Genomic DNA, 22711 nt, shown 5'->3' with positions numbered 1-22711 from the left:
TGTAAATCATGTCCTGAGGGCCAGCATAGTGGCAGGAGTGTGTGGTCAAAATTTCACTCAAATCCACTGAGAAACACCAAAGTTACGGTCAATTGAATGCCATATGAAATTTTTGGGTGATGTGCCCCCTTAAGGGGGCACATCACCCAAAAATTCGCTGAAAAATCGAATTTGTAAATTCATATTGAGTGCTACGTCAGTTGAAAGAGCATGAATAGCTGCAAATTCTCTGAAAACTGTGTCCCTATCTGACCAGCCGTTCAAGAGTTATGGCCGAAAATGTGCCCTTGCAAGGAAAGATTTTGTTGTTGCATGCTGTCATTTGTTGGCAGCACTGTATTTGAATGTGAGCAGACCGTGCGCAACTTGTCGTATTATGGAAACACGCGAAAGTGTGCAGAATTTTGCCCCAAGTCCAAAAAAGTCCAAAAAATCACGTTAAAAAACCACGTATTGGGCTGCACGGCGGCGGGCTTTGCCCGCCGCTGTGCAGCAGGACTTTTGCCAGCACCCTCGTGACGTTGCAGATATGTGGCTTGATTATTGTAGTTGACGTTGATTTAGTGACTTTGGCAAGTTTGAGTCGTGTCAAGAAGTCAGGTAGGATTCAGTACTAGGCAGTAGTGAAACGTGAGTGGCAGTCTTTGCCGGTTTCTGAGGGCATCCTGGATTTGGTTTGCAGCGCTGTGGAAATGGCTTGCTGTGGAGGTCCCAGCACTGGATGTTGTATCAAAGGTACGACCTCGTAGCACGTGCCAAACCTAAAAAAATTCAAAAATTGCCTTGGGTCTGTGGGAGTCCGTGAAAGAACGCCCACTCGTTCCGTTGTGGCAGATTCCAGGGCCACGTTGAGGGGCCCTACCCCACCACCCATGGCTGCTTCTGGACTTGTTTTAGGTTTGGGTCCCGCGCACGGACAGAATGGGCACGAAAATGTGAAAAAAATGTAAATGCATTTGTTTGGCTCCTGGGTGGCTCGCACACCGTAGCACTATGCCGGAAATTTGAGTTTTTCCGGCCTGGAAAGCCTGTCAGTGAGACGCAAGAACTTGTAAATCATGTCCTGAGGGCCAGCATAGTGGCAGGAGTGTGTGGTCAAAATTTCACTCAAATCCACTGAGAAACACCAAAGTTACGGTCAATTGAATGCCATATGAAATTTTTGGGTGATGTGCCCCCTTAAGGGGGCAGCCTACCCATAAATTTCATATGGCATTCAATTGACCGTAACTTTGGTGTTTCTCAATGGATTTGAGTGAAATTTTGACCACACACTCCTGCCACTATGCTGGCCCTCAGGACATGATTTACAAGTTCTTGCGCCTCACTGACAGGCTTTCCAGGCCGGAAAAACTCAAATTTCCGGCATAGTGCCACGGTGTGCGAGCCACCCAGCAGCCAAACAAATGCATTTACAATTTTTCGCATTTTCGTGCTCATTCTGTTCGTGCGCGGGACCCAAACCTAGAACAAGTCCAGAAGCAGCCATGGGTGATGGGGTAGGGCCCCTCAACGAGGCCCTGGAATCTGTCACAACGGAACGAGTGGGCGTTCTTTCACACACTCCCACAGACCCAAGTCAATTTTTGAATTTTTTTAGGTTTAGCACGTGCTACGAGGTCGTACCTTTGATACAACATCCAGTGCTGGGACCTCCACAGCAAGCCATTTCCACAGCGCTGCACACCAAATCCAGGATACCCTCAGAAACCGGCAAAGACTACCACTCACGTTTCACTACTGCCTAGTACTGAATCCTACCTGACTTCTTGACACGACTCAAACTTGCCAAAGTCACTAAATCAACGTCAACTACAATAATCAAGCCACACATCTGCAACGTCACGAGGGTGCTGGCAAAAGTCCTGCTGCACGGCGGCGGGCTTCGCATAAGATTGCAATACCAAAGAACAACACAAACAAGATCACTTACTTCGTTCTCCTCCAAGTGTGTCCTCCCCAGCCAGGCCGTCTCCTGCATTTCCCTAGGCGGAATGTAGCCTACGGAATGGTTTCTCTAGACTAAGAGAAGATGCTTGGTATTCGCCATCTCTCCTGAGATGTGTTCAGCCAAAATTTCAAAAACATACGACATTATTTCGTTCGCTAATCTCCGCTACTCGTCGTCTCACCTGGCTTCAGAAGATGTTACGAGAGATAGGAGAGTCTCCAGCAGGCAGCGCATCCATCTTCAGGAAGTGGAAAGAGCAAACGGCATGGTCCTTGGTTGAGGTAAATGCTGAACGTTTGATTTGTCCCAACCAAGATTTCAGCACTTGGTTCGTCACGATTTTCGCTTGCCAGCTAACGTCTCCGCACTCCAGCTTTCCCCTGTCGGTGTCACGTCCCAGTACACAACGGAGAGGACTACTAATAAACAGTTCACGGCACTAACAGCATTGAACACAGTACTTCTTTCACTTCGTGAATACAAGAAGACAACTGAAAATGACACAATTCTGCAGTGATCGACCTTCTCTCTCACGGAGCTAAGCAGAATGTGCGTCATCACCTGTAGTCGCCATGGAAACGGGATCGGGAAATCGGCGATATGGCAAGTTTCCCTTGCCGTACGCAAGCGAGAGATATACCATCGGAACCGATATCCAATTGTCTTTCATCTGAGCCCTACTTGAAAAATCGATGCACTTCCCCTTTAAAAGTAGCATTAAAGGCCTTTTTTGGAAACTAGCATTGCTCTAGCATTGCAAGCAGGTTTTATGGGGTAAAAAGCATTAATTAAAAGGGGCCTGGGGGCTAAAAACCTTTCCAAGGCATACGCTGCAATGACCCATATGGTAATGATTGAACCAATTATGGAGTTTTTTTTGTTTGTTTGAAGTTTTATTTTACATCGCAAACCAAACGGGCATTGATGCCCAATATTATGATGGCGATAGAATAAAAAGTGTAGCTCGATAAAGCTTCACTTGCGAAAATGAGAAAACAGTCAAAAGGAAGTATTTGTACCGGTAATTACAAGTCAAGTTCGAACGAAGTAACAATCAGGGAGAAATAGGAAGATGAGGACCTATGCCAGAGGGAGGTGCTATTCGGCCATATTAACCGTAGAAAAACACTTTCAGCAATCTTTTAAACGGGGTTGGACGACGAGCGGACGTGAGTTCCTGTGGCAGGGTGTTCCAAAGCTTCACGGCGGAAACCAATGGTCGGCTGTCGCCAGATGTTCGCCGAGTTAGCGGAACAACGTATTTGCAATTGAGTCTGGGCCTCTTCTGGCACACAGCAAGTGCACAACAGGATTCAAGGGTACATATATGCCATACAGTAACAAAATGGGTACTCTTGGTCCGGCCACAGTCAAAATACCGTTACCATGGTTACCGCTAGCGTTATCGTCTCAATGCTAAGGGTGCCTATTTGGAAGCGCCAAACCTACGCTACACACATGCCGTGATCCACGCGACTTGGCATTCTTGCGTCACAAGGCACGTGATTTCACGGTGCATCTTGCAATATGATTCAAAAACTGCGCTCAGGCCTTCAGTCACTTTTGCATCAACAGTCGCACAAAAAATTATTGGTGGCGCAAGGAGAAGCTTGTCGTTTGGAGTGACAAGTGATCACCGCTGCTTTTCCTTGTCAGAGTCAACACTACACTTTGTTCTACGGCCTTGGGAGTAGTGTTGGAGTAGAAATTGCTGAGGAGACGTCGCGGAGGGGCGAGCTTTCCTGCGCAGGTATGACTTTGGCCGTATTTCAGCATGGTCGAGTGGAAAAATTCAAAAAAGTTTATTTCAAGAAAACCCCAAAGGGTGCACCCTTAGCAAGCCTCAACACTGACAGACCACCTGGAAGTGGAGCTCATGCTCCAGTACAACCGTGGTCGGCTCGGCCATGAGCTGTGAGTTCCCAAGCCGTAATGGGACACGAAGATAGTTGCCAGACATTGTCCACCGTGTATCGACTACTAGTATCGCATTTCTATCTTTAATTTACCATGGTGCCCTGTTTCATCTGATCGTGTCTACAATGAAATTAGACACAAAACCATCCGAAAAAGTATTTCTGTACACCATTTTCTTTCCTTTTTATTGGTGCTGAAACTAGCATTAATGCTGCAAACGAGCACTCAACCTAGCATTAGCAACCAAAATAACTAGCATTGCCAAAAGCATTTTTGCCCAAAAAACTAGCATTAGCCGCTGAGGCCTAAGTAGCAGCAGTGTCTTGTGCTAATTTTTCTTATCAGGCCCTATGCGTACAATTATTCAAGAAAGAAAGAAAATATATCAGGAAGGAGATAATAATAATAATATCAATAATAAAGCCATTGCCGAGCCACCGTGCTCACAGCAGAGACTTCTGTGTGTGTTATTGTTGTGAAGTGGACCACAAAGACAGTGCAAAATTTCCAAACCAGCAGGTAAAACACGTGGGAACCCACACTGAACCCCGTACCCGTAGCGCCGCCACAGCGGCCACACCCTGGCACGCAACCAAGACAGTGCCCCCTGGGGACACAGAAATGGAGTACATGTACTCTGATGCAGGGGATACTGGACTCCTGCCTGTCAGTGTCAAGCCCGTTTTCGGTGCTACTGCTGCCAACGCTGGGCAGGACACCCTACCGGCCGCTGCAGGTAGTGTTGAACCTGAAACTGGCAACACAGAGCGAGAGGAAGTGGATGCCATAAATGACGACAGCTGGCAGCTGGTCGCTGCAGCCCCACCAAGACGCCGGAGAGCAGTAGTGTTTGTTGGCAACCTTAGCAGCACCTGCACAATGGAGGGTCTCACGGAGTTTGTGCACCGCCGGTCTGTAGCAGCCACAGGGAACATCATAGATGTCCACTCATGCAATGTACACACGGCAGCTAGCGGCAAAGTATCCGCCAGGGTCACCATCGATGCAGCTTGCCTGGCCACTGTGACCTCTGCCAACTTCTGGCCTCGGCCTCTCTACTGCAGGACATGGAAATTCAATCCACCCAAGAAGAGCAGCGGCAACGACAAGGCCCACAGCAGCAGTGACAGTGGCAGTGGCGACGACAGCAGCGGAAACGACTGTGGCAGCGGCGGCAGCAGCAGCAGTGACGGTGGCAGTGGTGACGGCAACAACAATGCCCACAGCAGCAGGGACGATGGCAGTGGCGACGACAGCAGCGGAACCGACTGTGGCAGGAGCGGCAGCAGCAGCAGCCGCCGCAATAGCAGCAGCGACAGTTCTCCCAAACCCGGCGCCGAGTTAACTCGGACCCCTGGGCAGAAGTCACGACCCCACCAGCGTGGTTCTCCCGCTGAAGACCAAGCTGCAAAGCGCGTGGCTCCAGTCAGCAAACAGTGATGTCTGCTGCCAGCCATATACCCCTGCTAAACCCCAATGCTACTCCCTTCCAGCCTCGAAGGTCCCGGGGCTCCCAAAGAACAACCAACTGCAACAACCTCAAACTGTTCGTCATGAGCCTCAACATCGGGTTTTTGAATATCTGCAGTCTGCGCTACAAGCTGCATGCACTGGACAGCCTTGCCCACCAGCACAACTGGGACGTCGTTGGCGTTGCTGAGACCTGGCTGGATAGTACAATCTCGGATGGCGAAATTTGTATTCCCGGCTATAGTGTTGTTCGCTGTGACCGACCCGATCGCCAGGGTGGGGGCACATGCCTCTATTACAAGACATCACTCCCAGTTATCTATCGTTCTGATCTGCACAATAGCCACCTGGAGGCTACCTGGATAGCTATTGGCGGAGGGCAACACCAGCACCTCGTTGGCTGCCTCTATCGCCCACCAAATGCAACTGCTGATTTCTGGGGCCACCTGGACACAGTCCTCCACAATGCTGCCACGATCACGCCATCAATGACACTGGTGGGTGACTTTAATATCAATCTGGTTCAATGCATGACCAGTCGTCCTCACCAGCGCTTCTGGGACCTTATCGGATCGTATGGACTCCGCAACTACGTCCAGTCTGCCACACGAGTCATACCCCGATGTCCGGATGGAACGCTGCTTGATTTAGTGCTCTCCACCGTGGGCACTATGAGTCATTGTGAAGTTGCACCCTGCACGATCAGCGATCACTTCCTTGTGCATGCAAGTCTGTCTCTACCCTCCTCGCAACACCCACTGCAGCGGAAATCAGTGCGCCTCACCCGCAAGATCCGTGCCATTAACCTTGCAACATTTCGTGAAGATATTGCCTCGTGCAGCCTCCACTCCTTTTCCCCTGCTGCAACTGTAGACGAGATGTGGAATGGCTGGCATGCCAAGTTTATGTTGGTTCTCGAAAGTCACGCTCCCCTGCGTGAAGTCAGAATCTCCACCAGGAGGACTCCCCCGCCATGGTCCGACCGTGATCTATTCCAACTGAACAAGCGCAAGAATAGACTTCACCGAAAGTGGCTACGAGATAAGACTAACGTGCATCTACATGAGGAGTACAAGCGAGCCCGTGCAGAAGCCTCAAATGCTTACCGGCGAAAACGCAATCAGCATCTCCAACAGCAGTGTCGTGATCACTCCTCCAACCTGCGGATGATGTGGTCCGTGATCAACTCTGTCACTAGCCGTTCTCGTCAACATCATCAGCCAACGTGCGACATCACAGAAGTCTCGGATGCCTTCCACAGCATTGTACATGATCCGTCCCGTCCGGCGCAGGTCCAGATTCCCATTGGTCCACAGCCGCAAGGCTCAATGCTGACCTTCCAGTCAACCACCCCAGATGAGGTCAAGCACCTCCTGGAACGGATAAATCCCTGCAAAGCCACAGGCAGTGATGGGATTCCTGGGTGTCTGCTATGTGCTTGCGCTGACCTGTTGGCTCCATCGCTTTCAGTGCTCTTCAGCTCATCGCTGAGGCATGGTGAAGTCCCTCTGGCTTTCAAACATGCTGTAATAAGCCCTCTCTTCAAAGCGGGCGATCAATCGGTAGCTGCAAATTATCGTCCTGTATCGCTCCTGCCGATCGTATCCAAACTACTCGAGAAGATAGTCCAGAAGCAACTTGTTGCACATCTGGAGCGATCATGTGCCATACCGCCGACTCAGTTTGCCTTCCGCCGTGAGCACTCCACAGAGGACGCCCTAGTTGTAGCAACAGATGCCATCTTAAAGGCCCGGGACGACAAGTTGACCACAGGCGTCTGCCTAATCGACATATCAAAAGCCTTTGACAAATTCAATCACAGCCAACTGGTCCGGGACCTATTCGATCTCGGCCTGGACAATGCCTCCCTTCGCTGGTTCTGCAGCTACTTAAGCGATCGAACCCAGCAAGTGCGCATTGGCCCCACCTACAGTGTTGCTGCTAAGTGCTCATCTGGTGTACCTCAGGGCTCGGTCCTAGGACCGATCCTGTTTAGCATGTACACCCGTGATGTCCCTGCCATAGCCCATCCTGCTCCATCTCTGCAATTTGCCGATGACATTGCCGTGCACTGCCGCAGAAAATCAGTGCTAGCCACATCAGCCTGCCTATCAGGGGCCGTCACCAACGTCGCTGACTGGCTCAAGCATCGACATCTGATTCTAAATGAAAAGAAGAGCCAGGTCCTGTCAATTGTACCACAACGCAATGCGGGTCAGCATGTCGCTGTCCGCTGCAACCAGACAGAGCTTCCCCTGAGCCCAACAGCAAGGTACCTCGGCGTGACCCTTGACGCCGCTGTGAAGTGGGACCCCCATGTTGACGCGATGGCGAAGAAAGTTGTGCAGAAGATTGGAGCATTGTGGCGGTCCCGCAAATATCTGAGCCTCAGTAGTCGCATCCAGTATGTGAGGTCAGTCATCATGCCTGACCTCCTATATGGGTCTAACGCCTTCTCTTCCTCCCTCAAGGTTTCGCAGCTTGATCGCCTTCAGGTCCTACAGAACCGAGCGGCGAGAGCGGTATACGGTTTGCCGCCTCACACCTCGGCTCAGCCTCTGCTCGAACGGATGTCCCTGTACAGAGTTCGCGAGTGCTACGCCCAGAAGCGGCTCGTCCTGGTGTGGCGCTGTGTCAATGGGAAAGCCAGCAGTGTCCTCCAGGACCTATTCTCACCATCAGCTGGCAGCACCACCCAGCACCAGGTTTCCAGGGGCCTCACTGTCCCCTCGGCACAGTCAGAAGCCGGCAGATCTCGCCTGGCCTTTCAGGCAGCCTTGGCCTGGAACGCTCTCCCAAGGAGTGTAAGGGAGATCAAGGCTGCCCAGTAATTTAAGCTTGCCTCCATCCCCTACACCTTGCAATGAATGCTCTGTCTGACGTTTCCCGTCCACACACCACGTCATTTACTCTTCTCTGCGTGCTTGTGCGCTTATGAACTCTTTGTGTTCCCTCTGTTGACGCTTCAAAATCGCTCTATTGACACTGCAAAATCGCTCTGTTGACGCTGCAAAATTGCTTATCATCTCCCTCCCTCCCTCCCCCCCCCCCCTCTCTCTCTCTCTCTCTCTCTCTCTCCCCGTAGCTCTCTCCCATTTGAAATTCGCTTCCATAGAATTGGGCACCATTGCCCGTTTGGCCTTGCGAAGTAAAATAAAAATCAACAACAAAACACGGAAAACCAGAAGTCGCAGTACGCAAAACTAACTACTTCGCAGACCCAGGTAAGTAACCATGGTAACTGGTTGGCAGCACTGTTGCTGGTAACTTCGTGTCAAACTCTCAACTACTTTGCAGTCCGCGTCCTGGTGATGTGCTTGTGTGTGGTAGCTTCTACTGAGTACTACATGTGTACATGACTACCATTAGTATTACCATTACTACTAATAGTAGTACAGTCGCCCCTGGCCCTCTCTAATCCGGCACTTGTTTATCCAGCACCCTTGCAAACCAGCACACTTTCTGGCAAAACGGATTTTTTCAGTTAATTTTCTACGCTTTAATCCGGCACTTGAATTCCGCCTCCAGCAGCGGTTTTCTGCAACAAATCACTCAAACTGTACATAATTCGATTTTCTAATCCAGCAGTTGTACATCGCACACTGTCAGGGAGCATTGTAACACACACAACAGATGTAACATACACTTGGGAATATCCTATGCCAGTGCAAGGGATATTCCCATGTGTATACATGTACATGGTCAAAACATACTGCGAGTTTGAATGGAAAAATAGGACTCGACGTCTTCATTCTGATCGAGTGGACCGTATGCGTTTGAACTTCATACTGTTCGTCTTCTTTTTGACATGCTCTCTTTCCATCGTCCTTAGCTTTTGTTTGTTGAGAGCTGTTTTGGCTTTCTCCTTTACCTCTGGGGGATGCCAAGTGATTGTTTTGAGAGGCTGGTGATGGCTGTGAGCGAGAGTTTGCCGATCGGCGTCGTCCTCGCTGTAGCGATGAAAATACTAGTTACTGCGCACCTGGCAGATATCACAACACGTCGGAGCGTCCAGGAGCAAAGGAATCTTGGGTTTTCACTGGAATCTAGTTCCTCCAGCATCGTGTAGCCCACCGTCGGTGAATGGCGGTCCAGAAAGGTCGAACCTGGTCTTCTGCAGCATCTCGCAGTCCTGCGAGGCACACTGAATACGCGTGTCATGTATTCTACAAATAAAAATCACGAAGTAGTGGACTTTATAGTGATGAGTCTATCCTGTATGCTGCAAAAGACGCAGGAAATGTGACTGGTGTCCGTACACTGGACGCCAATATCATTCCAGTCTTCTCCTGCAGGATCTGTTTGACATTGACATACCGGTATGCAGTGGGTCGACATTGGCCTGGTTTGGCAGCTATCTGCCTGGGTGGATGTAGCAGGTTTGCATTGGCGCGTCGTCCAGTCCGACATTTTCTTGTAACTGTGGAGTACCGGCAGGGTTTGAGAGGTTGCTCGTGCTGTGAACACATCTCTACTGCCTGTCTCCGACGGTCCTGGAAGTGCCGTCTCGCCGCTTCCTTGCTCTACAGTCACGCCGTTATTTCGCTTTGTTTCGTGGTGCAGCTCAAAACCTGCCCAAACAACTGTGAGCTCGCAACATGGTATGGACAAATTGCACCACTCATGCTGGTTAACTAAAACCGGGATAGTCGAGTAAGCGAGTTCACTCCCTGGGCCATGGCAAGATCTGTTCAGCGCGGGCTATTCCAACCTCCAAGTGCATAGTCACCGATCGATCCATGCGATGGTGGTTGACCTACAAAGAGCCAAGGTCTACGAGTACTACTATTGGATGCTGTCTACATGCAGTCAACAAAATCAAAGTACCTCAGTATGCCCCAGAATAGGGCATGTGCATCCATAGCATGACACAACAGGGGTTCTGGCGGCACCTGTCAAACAAGCAGTAGCGACTAGTGCCAGCTACCTATTGGAGGCTAGCCGCTACAGTCTGTCACTGGAGATAATTATTATGTTCACTGTTTAGACTGAGCACAATCAATGATGCCCAATCAATCTGCCCAATGTGTGTTCTGTTCCACCTAATTATAACGTCCCATCGCATCAACCCTACTACACGCACATGTCGTCACTCTAGCATGACTTGTGTTATTATTGTTTATTTTGTTTGCACGATAAATAGAGCACAATAAACGTTAACTTGACCGAAGAATAAAGGCGACTGCAGATAGAGGAACACATCGAGGTACAGGTACTGGCATCAATACAGTATCAGAGAGAAACAAACAAAAATGAGAGGTACGCAGAAAAAACTCTCGTAAGCCCAAGGGGAAGTGGTTGATGAGGGATGAATGCACTCTCCACGCTCATCTACACTGCTCGTGGAAATGCACACATACATACAATAATATACAACATAGCAATAGCATGCACAGAACCGAACAATTTTATGTTCACACATGCAAGCACAGACCTGAACATTAGTACCAAAAGCCGGTACAGACAATATCCCCATACACACAGACGCACACACACACAATGTCCCATGTATGCACCCGTGGCGAGAAAAGCACGCAAATCTACAAATGCACTGGATGTGAACCCACAGATTTTCTCTTATAGCAACGATAGCGGATCTGATTCTGAATGAAACACACACACACAATACAATCATTGAATGCCCATCCGCAGATGATGGCATGTCCTGAAAGAACAGGCAGTGTTCCAGTAATGGGGAACAGAACTTCGAGTGGCGAGTGAGGTATACACACACACACGTGCATGCGCGGGCACACACTAAAGTATTCAGAAATAGAATCGACATTGTTGTATTCATTGGTTGGGGAATGGAAAGGAAAATAAAAAAATTGCTGTAGGTTATTGTTGTAAGGACACTGGGAGCACAACAGAAAGGTAAGCAACTTGCTTTGAAGCAAAGAAAGTTATTATTCCACGGATCTCAGAAGGAAGGAACGTTCCAGAATGCTGCACTGGCCACAGGCGGCCTGCATGTGCGCGGCCCCTGCAGTCGGTCCAGCTGCCGGCCTTGCAGTGCTGAAAAGAATGTGCAGTACAGCATGTCACATAGTATCGCAGCCTGGACAAATAGGCGCTGGGAAGTCCTAGTTATGTGCTCACCTACACCACGATGCACCAATCTTCTGAGCTACTTTGGCAACAACTTTGTCCACTTGAGACTCCCATGGGCTGAGCCAGTTGTTGAGGGCTGCACCGAGGTGGACGGCAATGACCGCTGATGGCAAGGCAATCCATGACACACAGTCACTAGGGCATCGTCAACATGGCGCTGAGGCTGGATCGATAAAATCAACCTTTAGGCTGTCGCAGGGTTGACAACGAGGCCGCTGTCTCGAAGCTAGTCAGTCAGCCTGCTCACCGCCATTGACGAACCAGTCGCCACCGCCAGCAGTGGCGGTAGGTTGTGAAAATTGTGGTGCAATATTGTCAGCAAATTCAGTACTTAGGATAAGATGAGTGACAAAGGGAACGTTGTGTTTGATAACATTGAAGTGAACAGGGATGATCACAAACCCTGCGCGTACTCCACCGTGAGTTACAAGAAAATTCCGGACTGGACGACGAGCAAACGCCAACCTGCTACATCCAACCAGGCAGATACTATTACGATAGCTGCCAAACCAGGTCAATGCCGACCTACTGCATAATGTCAATGTCAAACAGATCCTGCAGGAGAAGACTGGGGTGTTGGCGTCCAGTCACTGAGTGTATAGACACCAGTCACATTTCCTGTGTCTTTTGCAGCATACAGGCTGAGACTCATCACTGTAGAGTCCACTATTGCATGAGTTTTATCTGTACAATACATGGCAGGCGTACACGGTGTGCCTAGCAGGACTGCGAGGTGCTGCAGAAGACCAGGTTCGACCTTTCTGGACCGCCATTCACCGACGGTGGGCTACACGATGCTGGAGGAACTAGATTCCAGTGAAAACCCAAGATTCCTTTGCTCCTGGACGCTCCGACGTGTTGTGATATCTGCCAGGTGCGCAGTAACTAGTATTTTCATCGCTACAGCGAGGACGACGCCGATCGGCAAGCTCTCGCTCACAGCCATCACCAGCCTCTCAAAACAATCACTTGGCATCCCCCAGAGGTACAGGAGAAAGCCAAAACAGCTCACAACAAACAAAAGCTAAGAACGATGCAAAGAGAGCATGTCAAAAAGAAGACGAACAGTATGAAGTTCAAATGGTTTTGAACACTCGTACCACCAACTATCACTTTCAATAAATCGTGACGCCATTTTGTTTTAACATGAATATCGCGGATTGCACCACTAGCACTGCTTTCCTGGCTTGAGACTGACGATGCACAGGAACCCGCCATCGTGTGCTGGACCTAGGCTATGGGTAACAGCTTGGGAGGGATGGGAGAACCAACCTGCCGGTGTGGTTACCACCAAGTAGTCAGCGACAGAACCGAGCTATTGGTTTAGTCTTGCCGCTTTCCCACAAGAACATTACTCATTAGCTCCGCCACTAGATATCGCTTGGACATGTACATTTTGACTTTCCTTGCAACAACTCCGGAGCTGATTCAACCGACAACGAGGACTCCCCAACGCCGATCGAAGCAAATGCGCGTTGTGGAAACTGGTCTCGTAAAAAATGTTCGCACGGCACAAGGAGTGGACCTGAGCAATCGGCGTGTTACAACACCACGAAGTCGGCAAAACCGTGCCCTGGTCGATCTATCGTGACCATGCGACCAAGTCTTTAATTCCGAGGTGCTGGCGTTGGTGTTCAGTGTTGCCTTGTGTGGAACCTTACCGAGGGTTTCGTCGGAAGGTGAGTTCACCCCTGACCGACTATGGCGAACTGCATGCAGCCATTCTTTAGTTGAGATCTCAGTACTCGTGTGAGCTGTGCAAAACTACTGCGGAATAGCTGTGCAAAGCTACTGCGGAATAGCTGTGCAAAACTACTGCGGAATAGCTGTGCAAAGCTGCACTGGATAGCTGTACCAAGGTCCGTATCTAGGCTATGGCCACGGATAGCACCCGTACCAAGGTCTTTACCTATATGGATAGCTGTGCCAATCATAATAATTTTTATGATTGTGGGGAGCTCTCAGCTCTAGCCTATGGAACACTGACGGAGTAAAGCAGTATGCAAACCCCTGAACTTGGCCGAAGCCTTCTTGATGATACCTGTGCCACAGTTGTATGGCAGATCACAGCTCTGTGTGGACTATAGATAGATCAAACAAGGCTGTCTGATTTAGCATCCTATTGCCAGTATTGACCAGCACTGTAAAATTTTAGTACACTACAGTATCAGATTCTAGGACCATGCCTATGAATATTCATGTAGATACCATGCATTCGATATCAGACATCAGTTGACACACTTTGTAAGGAGAAGGCAAGAATGCCAAGATGCTTCACAGCGATGCACTTGTACTGGTGTTACACTCATCACTTAGGCCTGTGGGACTGCCCTTTCGAAATTTAATAATAATAATAATAATAATAATCACTTCGCCCCGTAAGCAATTAATCCTCAGACTGGCGCTATATGCATCGTGTCCTAACGTGAATCTGCCGACTCACTGCCATGACATTATCCCTACTACAGTCTATACTGATTCAGTCCAAGTGCATTTTGCAGCGTATAGCTGGCACAACACCCTGTATGGTACTCAGTTACTCAGCCAGTATCTACAGTGTATTCAATCATGTGTATGTGTATGTATGTGTGTGGGGGGGGGGGGAGAGGCAATCTGTGGGTGTGTATCCAGTGTCTGCTCTAGGATTTCAAACCAACCGGGTACGCGTATACCTGGCACAACTCTTCCAACCGGGTCAGAGCTGGGTCCGTTCAAGTGTGACCACTGCATGTATATATACATCAGGGAGCTGTACATAATAGGACTCCCCGGTGTGTATTCCCAACCAGGTCACGGGTGAACTGGTGTTCTTTTTCCAATCGGGTCCAAGTACCCTCCAACCGGGTCGCTGACCCGGCTGACCCGGCTCTGGAGCAGACACTGTGCACATCCAGTGCATTTGCAGCTTTGTGCACTTCTCTTGCTACGGTTGTACATCGCGCATTGTACATGGTATACATGTGTGTACAATGTACAATGCACGATTGTGTGTGTTTTGTTTGTACAGGTGTTCACGAGGTTTGCGCTCATTCCCAGGCTCTGCTAGTCAGCGATGCAGTGTCCGCACACGCACACCTTACGTCGCTCTCGCATTCCAGAATCCGCCGCGTCGGCTCACGGGAAGCCGTGGCGTACACGGCGCGTCACGCACTGTTTAACTACACAGGAGTGCCGCCGGATGCGTGGGTAGCGTCTTGTTTACACTACAAGGGACGGCCGCAGTTTCTTCAGATCACACTGCCACAGCCGCGCGTAATTGTGGCCATCGGCACGCGCGGCTGCGAGTTCCTGAAGTGTTGGGTGACATCTTACAAAATGTCTTTTGTACCGACCCAGACTAAAGTTGACTTGGCTACTAAACTGTCCATGAGGAAAACCAGTGCCTTCACAGCACTGTTGTCGGCTAATGGCAGTACTGCATTCGCAGGCAACCTGGACAGCAGCACTCTCGCAGTGCGCAGGTTTGAGCGTGGCGTGTTTGCTAAGATCCTGCGTATCTACCCGAAGACCGTCAGCAGCAAGCTGATCTGCTTGCGCTTGGAGCTGTACGGGTGCGTGCCGGATCCAGGTCACTCACCAGAGCCCTCTGCCTCTTTGGCAAGACCACAGAGCTCTAGCCACAGCGTACAACCTATAGCCACGCGTCACCCAGACACCACAGCTACGTGGGTCCAGTCCGAGAGAACTCAAACAACCCCCAGCATTATAGTCGATATTCCTCCGTACACGAGTGCGCCTACTGTCGTAGAGCCAGTTACTACTGCTGCAGAGCTTCCCTTCGTCAAGACTGATGCATCCCTCGCTGAGCCTCAAGGTATACTTTTTGTCTGTGTACAACATTGTAGTCAGTCTGTTACTTTCACGGCAAGTGGACGTACTCAGCAGTCAGGCTAGCCGTAGGAGAGGGTGTAGGCTGGTAGTGCATGGGATGTGGTAGTGCATGGGATGTGGGAGTGCATGGGATGTTTATCTGCCCTGGCCAACACCAATGCCTTCAAATCATTCTATAGTTTCGGGAATGCACAATGCAACTCTGGCATTTCAAAAAAGAAAAATACTTGGCAGGTACTGAATTGCAGTTTGCCAAGCGCATTGGCACACACCAAAGATATACACAGGAAGCTATGCCGCTCCAGTTTTCAAAAGGGCCAACATATTGCCATGATTGGCAATCAAGCTTCTTTTAAAAGTGCACTAGTCTTTCTTCTTCTCTCTCCTACTCCCCCCCCCCCCCCTCTCCATGATGAAAATTGTTCATTTTATCAACCTATTAGTAAGAAGATAGCGGTGGAGCTGACTCGCTCATGCTTTCCTAAAAACACGTCTTGCGTGAAGCGGTGATGCAGGTCTCTGGGCACAAGTAAATGTACGTGTTTGTAAACATGCAGCAGAAAACTTCAATAATGTCTATCCATGGTGTGTTTGTGTACATGCTTGATTTTGAATTGTATTTTATCATTTTACTTGGGCATTCCAAACAGACCCTAAAGTCTTCTTACAGGGTGTCCAAGATGAATAGATGTTGATGATGTTGTTGACCTTGCAGGTGTGGAACAAGCGGACGCTCAATCTAAGGAAGTGCCTTACATGGTGATTGCGGCGTTCAGCAGCTGCGCAGCATTCGTCCTTTGTGCAGTGATGGTGGCGTTATTGGTGCAAGTACGTCGTGCGGTGCAACTCGGCTCTTGCATGTCTCCATCACAGGCATCTGGCAGCCCCCTGCAAAGTGATCGCGCTGTTTCAGGGTAAGGCCACTGTCACAGCTTGAGATGTCAGTTACAATCCAGGCAATTATTTTCGAGAGGGCTTGTACCTGTGGTCACTGCTGCAGATGGATACCCAGCCTTCATGTTATTGCATTTCCATGGTCTTTTTTTAAGAACTTTGACACTCTACTGTAGCCTTATCATATTTTCAGTACACCCAACTCGTAACACACAAACAGTCCTTGGCTACACCACGTACAGTTGAGATTGTCCAAATTTTCACCCAGGAGGGCATCATCAGGGATATAATATTATATCCTATATCAGGGGCGGATCCAGGGGGGGGGGGGGGTTCGGGGGGTTCGAATGAACCCCCCTGATTTTTTTCGACCATAGTTCAGGTGTGACCACTAACCCATGCCCATGCGACGTGCGCACCCCATGCTATGGCCCAGTACAGTCGGCCCAGGCCAGAGCGGTCTGCTAGCTATGCAGCTTGGTAGATATACAATCATGACGTTTTACATACTGTAAATATACAAAATTTCGGCGCTGCAAAATTTCGGCACTTCACGATTTTTGACATTTCGGCGGCAATTTATTTTCGGCGTGGGGTAGAGGGCATGGTATAGTGCGACAGATGCTGTGAAAAATGTCATTGGCGTTTTAATTTAGGCGTTTTGGGTCGGTGCCGAATATAGCCGAAATTAAATAGCTGCCGAAAATTTGTATATTTTACAGTAGTCATTGTTGTCTTGTACGTAGATAATAATACGAAGTAAAGTAGCTCTGCACTGAATGTACAGCTACGCGTTCGCTTCGGAAAAAGAGCTGCATGCATTTGTTGAGCTGCTGCGGAAACTTCGAAAGAGTTTCAAATACTAGTTTCTGAACAGTGGCCGTGCAGTGCTGTAATTGTCGTCGCGGCTCGTGCTTTTTGAGCTGTCTTAGAGTTCGTTGAAGCGTCTAAAAGAGGCATGCTCAAGACCAGCTGCCATTGATTTTTGGTGACACTCCAAAGAAAAGTGTAGCCACTAGTGTCGAAGGTAAAACAAAGAGCGAAACTTTGAAAATCACCTTCAAGTTCACGTCCCATCATCCAATAATCAAAATTTCTCCGAACCGGGCACAATTATGACTGAGACACGAAAGATGCAGGAAGCCTGCCTTGTGGAACCTACTGTACAGTGGAGTCAACATCGGGCGGCTCGGAGTACAATATTACGGACAATTATTACAGACGAGCTGCTGGAGATCGAGAAAGTACCAATCAGTTATTCTGCGGCAAAGAAATTGAAAATTTCTTCCTTGTGCTGTGTATCTTCAATAATGTTTAGCTGCAGAGTAGATCTACTAGAGTGTTGAAAAATAGGGCTACTGAAGTTGCATTTGTATAGTAGCTGGCATGTTCAAGTACAGGATGCAATATACAGTACATGTGGGCTGCCATAATTAATTGGTGCTGTACCGATAACGCGAACGTGTGAACTAACTTGTTATACATGTGTATGTCAACATTTCGTCATTGTGGGTAGGGTGGGAAAAAATTGAACCCCCCTTGGAAAAATCCTGCATCCGCCCCTGTATATCCCTGATGATACCCGCCTGGGTGAAAATGTGGACAATTTCTATGGTCTTGACTAATTTAAAGGGTGGTGGAATTCCTACAGATGTGGATAAGTTTGACTGACTCCTCCAGTAAACTGTAATTATTTGTACTTCGAAGTACTTCGAAGTAAATGATTTACGGCCAATGCCATCTATGCTGGATGGCAGATATGAGGTAGTTCAGTGTGATGTTTGGAGGATGAAGCATGGGCACTATGCTTGAGTCAATCATGTATGATTTCCACGAAATGTTCAAGTTGGGCTGAAGATGACTATAGTCTAGTCATGCAGGTAATTTGTTATTAGTGAATCGCTGCCCTACCTGAACTTGAACAGTTTGTCCCTTTACCGCTCTAAAAGATCGCCAGTCTAAATGGTAGGTCATTCCAAGACTGAGCACTGCATGACCCTGTGAGCTGAGCAAGGCCATTGCTAAAGCAGGATGTTCAGGTTATAGTGGCACGTGCTTGTTGGGTAAAGAGCAGCATGATTGGGATCCACATTTCCACTGCATCCACACCAGTTTCGAATTTTGAAGTGCACAACCTATGTTGTGGAGTGTGGGGCCATGACTATTTATATGTACATACTGTTTACTGCATCTGGTGAACGTCCTGTTACCATGAGTACAGAACCCCATGTGTTCTTGTTGTTAACCTCCCATGTGTTCTTGCTGTTATTTATTTCCCATAACTCACCATGTAGGTTCTTAGCACGACCAAAGGAGCCTAGCTCAAAGGACTCTGAGAATGTGTACGCTGACCCAGCCATGTCCAGGACAGTACTGGCTGCTGCAAGCAATGGTGGCGATGACAATGCTGATGACTACATGACTGTTAGACCGTGAGTGTGAATAGCAAGAATGATGTCATAATTTATTTATTTATTTATTCAACATCTTATGGCTTCCGATGGCAGCCAAAACGGGAAGATGTGGGTGATAGCCAACCATGGTAAAAGAAGGAGAAGATTATTATACTGAAAAGAATATTTTAAAAAAAGAACATATGGATACGAGCTAAGAGTAACTCTCCATCACTGTAACTGGATACTATATACAGTCAGAAAGTGCAATAACTAGGCACAAAACTGACAAGAGTACTGAGACATTCGACGTCCTGACACCTAGCTTCAACACATCTCCGTAGTGCTAACTGACAGCCTTCCAACTTGGAAGGTTCAAGGTTATGGAAATACCAAAGAGGGGAAGGCAAGCGCAACGAAAACGAGCAAAAGCTACAGTCCCAACGAAACAAAGAATGTCGATTGTTACTGGACGATGACGAGACCAGTACGATATTTGACAAAGGGGTCTAACTACAATTCGAAGCAGCAAAGCAGCACACCACCCAACTTGAGTGGGTCATAAATATCAAAGATAAGTAAAGAAACTTGTTACAACTTGTTTTGCAGTCAACTTGTCCATCACAATGTCATGCATGAGGAGTACTGTAGGAGTTTGGCTTTCGGCTTGTACAATTCGTTTTCGCAAAGCTTCCCCTTTCTTTACTTATCTAATTAGCTGGCATGTTTGAACTCTGCACACTGTCTAAACACAACAGTTGTCCCTGATGAGCCTTAAGGTGAACTCCCGTTGCCGCAGGCACCCATTTTGCCCGTTAAATGTGTACAGACGACATCATCACGACACTGAGCATGACATCATAATGATGTGAGTGGGCATATGACGTCACCATGACTCTGAGCAGTCTATTCACAGTATTCAATCACCATACTTAGTCCTTCTGGTGGTGTGGTGGTGTTCTCTGCTCTTGGTTCTTGCAGACGTGCGTTGACAGAGTATGCGAGTATGGGCATGGCGTCAGCGCAGCGTGTCATCACGTCCGTACAGCCGGGCGTACACGACGAGCATGCAGCCTGGCGAAAAGCCAGCATCCGTCAGGTAACAGCTATGCACTGCCTACAGCAGGCACATACGGCTCAGCGACACTGCGGATCACGGCAGATGGACGACAGTGCCCTCTCCAGCAGCGGTGATGAGAGTGGGGAAGATATTGGCAATGAGAATTCACATCTCCCTCCGAACTGATTTCACACTTCCCTGACACTGTCCTCTTATGATAATCTGACGAGGTCTCCTTTTCACCAAGTTGTCTTCAGAGTTTTGAGTTATAACATTCATCTCGGTGTCACATTGGTGTTTAACACAAAATGTCACTTTCACTGAGCATGCCCAAGTCAGTTAGCTACAGTGCTGAAACTAGCATTGCAACTCTTCATTACTAGTACTCTTTGGCACATTGACATCTTTCGTTAGACAGGAAAACATGTCAAAACTGTCTAAAAAGAAAAGGTCGGGGACACTGGAATTTTCATTGGTTTGAGGGAAAGAACATTCAAGCGATGCTGGCGCGGATGCCGCGAATACTATTATTATTTTATTTAGGGAAAGATGCAAACGGGTTAAGTCTGAAGAAAATTACACTGGAATTGTTAGAAATACTAAGAAGAGATGACTGAAGCTCATAAGGTGTTATTGATTTCTCAAAGCAGGTGGCGTGCAAGTACATGAAATCGCATCAGGAGTGCCCAATCTCGTTTCGCAGATATCAACACATTATATATTGAAACTAACGCAATGTCTGACAATGCATGAAACTCAGCGATGAAAAATAATAGCTTGAAAGGCATTGTTGTATGGCACTTGAACGGTCTTCCCTTGGTTGACAGAAACCAAAACTCCGAAATGGAAGCACACAGTTTTAAAACAAAATCTTGTTGAAACAGAGACTTTTCAGTCGACTTTTCAGTCAAAGTGAGGGCTAAGCGGACAGTCATAATAAGGACAGAGACGTTTAGAAGCACAGCTGCAGCATATGAGCGGTAGCCAAGTGGAGGCAGCTATAAACTGATTACTGATAGTGACAAGCTGGATTGAGTAGTCATGGTTGGAGAATTGTCACACCCACACCTGAGTTTTGTGTTTTCACGTAGAATGCCAACACTCCTGTCTCGCATAGTTCAGACTTTGCAGTCCACTTCTTGCCAGATGTTTCATTGTGCAGCGACAGGATTTTGCGCTGACGGTCCACCATCAAGCAGACAGTATCAGCCTTTTTGAAAGGCATCGCAGCCGTGTCGTCTCCCCAAGTTGACACCTCATATGCCTGTCTTTCCTGCCCATTCTCGAACCGTGACGGGTCACAAACACCAATCCACAGATACTCAGCCATATCACCTACTCTCACACGTGTTGTTGCAACTGCTCCTTCGGCGATGAACGGATACATGCAGGCACTTTGAAATATACCGCCTGTCACTCGTTTCAATGTGCAGTCAGCATTTGAAAACACCAGATCACGGTGACGATACTGTGTACGACTGAAGCTGTAGTGTGTGTCTTCTGCAAAGACTCCCACCTTACGTAGGCTCTGAGCGAGCTTGTCAAAGCCGTGAACACTGATCCATGGCGTGGTAGGAGTTAACATGGCCAAGGGCACATCAGTCTCTGACTCAGACAATGCATCCAGCAGCCAGGGTTCAAGGCGTAGAAAGTCGGAATCGGCCACGTTGTCCTCCAACAAACCCTGAGTGCGTGTGAGGCACGCCTTCTTTCGTCTCAACTTCTCAACGTGACGTTCCACAACACTGGACTGTTGCCAGTACTTCTGATGAGCTGCTTGCAGCAACTCATCACGGCGCTCTTCCAACACCTTTTCCAGCTTGCTAAACTGCTCCTGAATCTCAGTTGACATGGCTTTATGGGCATTATCGATGGTTTCATTTGCAGCTTTTGCAGCTGTGTGGGCTTGGCCAATCTTGGTTAGAGCATTTGACGCTTGATCCGATGCTTTCTTCTGTAATGCTGTGCGTGCATCCCGAGCAGCATGCGCTATTGTCAGAACTCGGTTAAGGTGGCAAACGTGCCTTTTGCTGGTAACCCGGCATCTTTCACACAGGAACTCTTTGCATAGGACACACTGCCACTCCAAGCTTGAGGTAGGATGAAGAGGACACCTAGGTGTATGAGAATCAGATGTCTGCTCTGATCTGTTGCTGCTGGTTGCTGCGTCTTCACAAATACGCTCAGTTCTGTGACTTTTGGTGGATTTGGACTTGAGGTGACCCTTGCCATGATCCGTACAGTAGAGCATGGAGCAGTCATGGCATTTGAACGTAGCTGCTTCTTCCTCATCACATTCCTCACACACAACACGTGCAGATCTGGTAGAATAGGAGGCAGATGCATCCACACCAGCACTGCTCTCGATAGGGCAATAAGCTCTGGGTAGCGATTGCAATTGAGATCGTCCTTGTCCTGGAGAGGGCGTGATTTCGGCACAGTTTGGACAATGAATGGTGTTGTCGTCTTTGATATGTGGTTCAACGCACAGCGCACACAGCGTGTGCAGACATCGAATCAGCCTACCGTCCCGTGGTGGCTGATCACACGAAGCACACTTCAAACCAGCCATGGCTTGGTCCTCCTCTATTTCTTTAGCAGCGGTCGCCATTACGAAATATTTTCTAGGACTGGAGGGTAGTATTTTCCTGGCTTCTCACCAGGGAGTTGTAAAGGGTCGGTTTCACGACTCCCTACTTTTCATGATCTAATGCCTGGTTCACACTAGGCCGATTTTCCGGCCAATTCTCCCACACCGACTCCGACAAGAAATCGACCGACTTTGTCGGATGATATGAGTCAGACTAGCTGGTCACACACAGCCACGCTAGACCGTGGTAGACGCTACATTGTAGACAGTGGAAAAGAGATAGTTTTTACAAGAGCTACAACTAACTAATTACTTACTAGGCCTAGCCCTAAGCTAAGGCGTCTAGTAGTGTAGTACTACTACTACTGTACTAGTACTAGTAGCGATCCAGTGCAGCCAGTTCGCAGTCTGCACCGACGCTCTCCGCTGTCATGGTGAAAAGCCTACACTACACTGATTGGTCCGATGCCGCATGCGCACCATCACGGGCAAGC

At 48.6% G+C, this 22711-nt stretch overlaps 2 protein-coding genes across 2 annotated transcripts in view; one reads left to right on the top strand and one right to left on the bottom strand.

The window, feature by feature from the left end:
* The window catches only part of LOC135814033 (uncharacterized), a 41526-nt gene extending 21382 nt beyond the window's left edge, over positions 1 to 20144 (top strand). Inside the window, exons 2-5 of the mRNA XM_065327084.1 lie at positions 14457 to 15263; positions 15996 to 16194; positions 18469 to 18606; positions 19549 to 20144. Of these exons, the coding sequence (XP_065183156.1) occupies positions 14457 to 15263; positions 15996 to 16194; positions 18469 to 18606; positions 19549 to 19813 (1409 nt within the window). The 3' untranslated portion in view covers positions 19814 to 20144. The remainder of the gene's footprint in view (positions 1 to 14456; positions 15264 to 15995; positions 16195 to 18468; positions 18607 to 19548) is intronic.
* A 408-nt stretch (positions 20145 to 20552) lies between these two features.
* Positions 20553 to 22501, bottom strand: LOC135814024 (E3 ubiquitin-protein ligase TRIM56-like). The gene has a single exon (XM_065327072.1). It carries the CDS (start codon positions 22236 to 22238, stop codon positions 20667 to 20669), a length of 1572 nt encoding a protein of 523 aa, XP_065183144.1. The 5' UTR covers positions 22239 to 22501; the 3' UTR covers positions 20553 to 20666.
* Between the last annotated feature and the right edge of the window lie 210 nt (positions 22502 to 22711).

Source organism: Sycon ciliatum, chromosome 1 (genome assembly GCF_964019385.1).
Source record: "Sycon ciliatum chromosome 1, ocSycCili1.1, whole genome shotgun sequence".
Classification (NCBI taxonomy): domain Eukaryota; kingdom Metazoa; phylum Porifera; class Calcarea; order Leucosolenida; family Sycettidae; genus Sycon; species Sycon ciliatum.
Note: the sequence above shows the minus strand (reverse complement) of the source record. Positions and strands in the feature narration are given on the sequence as shown.